The 4,341-nt window shown below is 71.9% G+C and overlaps 1 protein-coding gene across 1 annotated transcript in view; it reads right to left on the bottom strand.

Moving 5' to 3' along the window:
- Positions 1–3,174: 3,174 nt before the first annotated feature.
- Positions 3,175–4,341, bottom strand: part of EMIHUDRAFT_448624 (hypothetical protein) — a 2,851-nt gene continuing 1,684 nt past the window's right edge. Inside the window, exons 3-5 of the mRNA XM_005757727.1 lie at positions 4,055–4,230; positions 3,890–4,028; positions 3,175–3,624 (exon numbers count right to left, since the gene is read on the bottom strand). Coding sequence (XP_005757784.1) covers positions 3,241–3,624; positions 3,890–4,028; positions 4,055–4,230 — 699 coding nt within the window. The 3' untranslated portion in view covers positions 3,175–3,240. The remainder of the gene's footprint in view (positions 3,625–3,889; positions 4,029–4,054; positions 4,231–4,341) is intronic.

Below are 4,341 nucleotides of genomic sequence, written 5' to 3'. Positions count from 1 at the left end.
CTCGGTGGCCGCCGCTGCCGCGAGCTGTGCGCGCTCCGCGCCCAGGCCCACTCCCTCACACGGCGCGAGCGCAGCCGCCGTCAGCTCCTCCCGCCACGCCTCCGCCGCGCCGAGCGCCGCCCGCGCCGCCTCCCGCGCACCCTCCAGCGCCGCGTTGCACTCCTCCAGACCAGGGGAGCCGCCGCCGCCCCCTCCGCCCCCTCCGCCAAGGCCGCCACCACCGCCACCACCGCCGCCACCGCCCGCCTCCGCCGCCTCCGCCGCCTCCGCCGCCGCTGCCGCCGCCGCGAGCTGCTCCTTCCAGCCGCGCTCCCACGCGTCCGACTCGGCCGCCGCCGCCGAATGCGCCGCCTGCGCGCGCTCCGCCTGCGCTTCCGCCGCGCCCAGCTCGCCCGAGACACGCGCGGCGGCGTCGCGCGCGGCGGCGGCTCTCGCACGCGCCATCTCCGCCGCCGCCTCCCATAGCTGCAACGGCAGCGTCGCCTGCAGCTCCGCCTTGAGCCCGGCCTGTCACGTGACGGATGGGAAGCGCCAGCCTGCTGATTGGGTGGCGGGCGGCGGGCCGAGGGCGGCGAGGGCGGCGGGCCGAGGGGGGCGGGGGGCGGGGGCGAGAGGCGGGCGGTGTGCATCGTCGAGGGCGCACGTCGGTCATGTCGAGCAGCCCGCCGCCCAGGTGCTGGCCGAAGAAGGCCACGCCGCCCAGGTGGCGGCTCCGCAGCCGCGCGTCGAGCTCCGCCTGCACCTGCCACATTTGGGAGGGGTTGCCATGTTAGGGAGGGCATGCCGCCGAGCGTCGAGCTCCGCCTGCACCCGCCACATTAGGGAGGGGTTGCCATATCTTGGGGAGGCGGCACCTGCGCGAGCGTCCCCTCGTGCACCTCGCCGCCGATGACGAAACGCAGCGCGTGCTCGCGCCGCCCCATCGTCCGCGTCACCTCGAACGCCTCGCCGCACCCGCCGCTACCCGCGCCGCCTCCGCGCACCTCGCCGCGCAGCGTCACCACCGCTCGACTCATGCCCTCCGAGATCACGCCGCGCGCCTCGATCGGCTTGCCGTTGGCCCGCGCGTCGGTGTTGCCCGTGAGAGCCCACAGAGGCGCCATCGCGAGCGTCGTCTTGCCCGCGCCGTTGCTCCCGCGCAGCGAGTCGCCGCCCTCGCCGCCCTCGCCGCCCTCGCCGCCCTCGCCGCCCTCGCCGCCCTCGCCGCCCTCGCCGCCCTCGCCGCCCTCGCCGCCCTCGCCGCCCTCGCCGCCCTCGCCGCGGTGCGCCCCCTGCAGCAGCAGCAGCCCGCGGCCGCCCAGCCGGTACTCGGTGCGCCGGTCGAAGGAGCCGAAGCCCTCGAGGCTCAGGTGGCTCAGCTGCAGCGCGAGCGGTGCCGGCTGCGCCAGCGACGCGTCTGCGGCGCACAGCTCGAGCAGCTCGCGCCCCGCGGCGAGCACGGCCTCCGAGAGGTTGCGGCTCGCGCCGTACCGAGCCAGCAGCGACTGCGGCTGCAGCAGGTCCGGCTCCTCCGAGCCCTCGCCGCCGCCGCCGCCACGCAACTCCAGCTCCGCCGCCGCCGACGACGACGCGAAGGCCTCGTCGGCCAGCGGGCGGCGCACCTCCACCGCGGCGAGGAGGCGGCGACGGAGGCGGCGGGGACGGAGGAGGGGTCGGCAGCGGGATCGGTGGTGGAGATGGCGATGCCCGAGGGGGGACGGAGATGTGTGCCAAGCCCCAGCACTCGGCGAGCAAGGAGTCCGTCCGGATGGCGCAGGTGTGGTAGGAGCCCGCCGAGATCTGCGTGTACTGCACGTTCGGCGAGACGGTGCTCTGGCCGTAGTTCTGGCCTCCGCTAGAACCAGGTGCTCCTGCACCCCAGCACTCTGCGAGGAAGTTGTCCGCCCGGATGGCGCAGGTGTGGCGGCCGCCCGCCGAGATCTGCGTGTACTGCACGTTCGGCGGGACGGAGGTCTGGCCGTCGGTGTTCAAGCCCCAGCACTCCACGAACGAGTTGTCCGTCCGGATGGCGCAGGTGTGGCGGTAGCCCGCCGAGATCTGCGTGTACTCCACGTTCGGCGTGACGGTGATCTGGCCCTTGCCGTTGGAACCCCAGCACTCTACGAACGAGTTGTCCGCCCGGAGGCCGCAAGAGAAATGGTAGGCGCCTAGGTAGTTGCTCGCCGAGACTTGCGTGTACTCCACGTTCGGCGTGGGGATTTTCGAACTGCCCGGGGTGCCCGGAGGCCAGCACTCTACGAGCGAGGTGTCCGTCCGGATGGCGCAAGTGTGGTAGGTGCCCGCCGAGATCTGCGTGTAGGTGCAACACGCAGTCAGTCGGCGCGGAGTGACCATCGCCTCGGCGGACCGCACCAGCGCGAGCATGAGCATCTTCAGGGCACCTGGGGCGCCGGGCCAGGGCGCGAGCTGGGGTGGATCGGAGGGTAAGGGGCCGGGCATGTTCTTTGCGCACCTTGGCGCCGTTGCGGAGAGTGCAGCCGCACGGCTGCGTGGCGGCGGCCCTCCACGCTCTTCTTCTTGACCTGGCGGCGCCACGTCACCGTGCCGACGACGGCCAGGGTGGCGACCGCGGCGGCGACCTTCGGCGGACCGATCGCGAGCCACGAGAAGGCGCTTGCGAAGAAGCCGGCAGGCGCCGCCGACACGCCGGTGAGGCACACAGTGGCGGCGGCGAGGCAGACGGTGGCGGACGAGGCCGCGCCGCGAGCCCCCTTTCCGCTCGCCGCGGTCGGCCAGGAGGCGCCGCAGGCGATGGCGAGGAGGATGAGCACGAGGGCGGGCATGAGAAGCGGCGAGCAGCTCACGAGCGAGGACGCCTTCGAGGCGACGGCGGGCGAGAAGGCCGAGGACGCAGCCGAGGCGACGCCGGATGAGAAGGTAGAGCACGCCGCCGAGGCGACGGCAGACGAGAAGGCCGAGGCCACCGCCGTCGGGCTAGGCACGGCGGGCGCGCAATGGCCAAAGGCGGGGATGGCGACCGTCGCCTCGGGTGGCGCCGCCGCAAGAAAGAGGAGAACGGAAGTCTTGACCATTTTGGAAGCCCAACAGCGTGCACCGAGGCACCTGTGTCACCTGTGTCTGTCACGGCAACGTACTCCGCGCAGGTTTCGGAAAACTGAAAAAAGAAACACACCCGCTGGAGCATGGGCCCCTGGGCGCATCGCAGTGAGGAGTGCGTCCTACCGATCCTTCCGCAACGTCCCTCTTTGTACGGCACTTCCCGCCCCCCATTGGCATTGCTCATTCTGGCCCGGCGCTGCTGGCCGCGGCGTCGGCCGAACCCTCGCCCCGGTCGTCTCCGCCCTCGCCCTCCGCGTCGTCGGCGGACTTGTACCTCGACAGTAGCGCGCGCACGGCCTCGCCCATCTCGCTCACCGACCGCTGCTCAGCCGCGTCCGGCAGCGGCTCGTCGCCGCCGTCGCAAGTCTTGAGGTGCTCGTCGGCGTTTCCCCAGACGCTGTGGAGGGATGCGCCGCCCTCGTACAAGCCGTGGAGCAGCCGCCCCAGCAGCGGCTTGGCGCGCGACCCCGCCACGTAGCACAGCGCCGTGTCGACCAGCTGCAGCGTCCGCAAGCCGGCGCCCGTCCTCGCGAGGTAGAGAGCGTCGTCCAGCTCGTCCTCGTCCTAAGTGTGAGTACGCCAACCTCAGGGCGGGAATGCGGTACTGCGCAGAGGATTCAGAGCACCGCGCGAATACGAGCGGCTACGAACACAGTGAAGACCGCGGGTTCTGGCCGAATACGGCGGTTTCCGTGTCCCCTCGAGCGCTCGTTCGAATACAAAAATGCGTAGTATTCCGCTTCTAGGGCCCGAGATAGGGGGAGATATGGGGAGATACGGGGAGATACGGGGAGATATGAGGAGATACTCCGCTTCTAGGGCCCCCCTCCTCCTCGCCGCCGCGGCCAACCTCGCTGACGGCGAGCGCCGCCTCTGCCGCCAGCTCGACCCTCTCGGTGTAGGAAAAGTGTAGGCGCAGCAGCCGCTCCAGCTTCTCGCAGTCTCCCTCCGCAAGCTTGCCCAGCAGCCTACCACACCACCCACGGGACTGAACCCACACGGGATTCGGTACTCTGGAGGTATGGTACTAGGCCTCTCCGCGACGGCGGTGAGCCCTGCTCGCGCAATAGAAGCGGGGGGGGAAGTGGCGTTGTGCCTCCGCCGCCGCTCGCCGGTCAGCTGGTGCAGCAGAGTGACCAGCAGCGAGGCGCAGTGCTCGTCGTGCGCTAGCTGCGCGGTGCGCTTCTCCTCGCTGCTCTTCGCAAAGGCGGGCGGCGGCGGCGGCGCGGCTCCGACGAGGGGGAAGAGCGTCTTGAACCCTCGGATGTCGACGAAGCGCTC

This window comes from Emiliania huxleyi (assembly GCF_000372725.1).
Source record: "Emiliania huxleyi CCMP1516 unplaced genomic scaffold EMIHUscaffold_9, whole genome shotgun sequence".
NCBI lineage: Eukaryota > Haptophyta > Isochrysidales > Noelaerhabdaceae > Emiliania > Emiliania huxleyi.
Note: the sequence above shows the minus strand (reverse complement) of the source record. Positions and strands in the feature narration are given on the sequence as shown.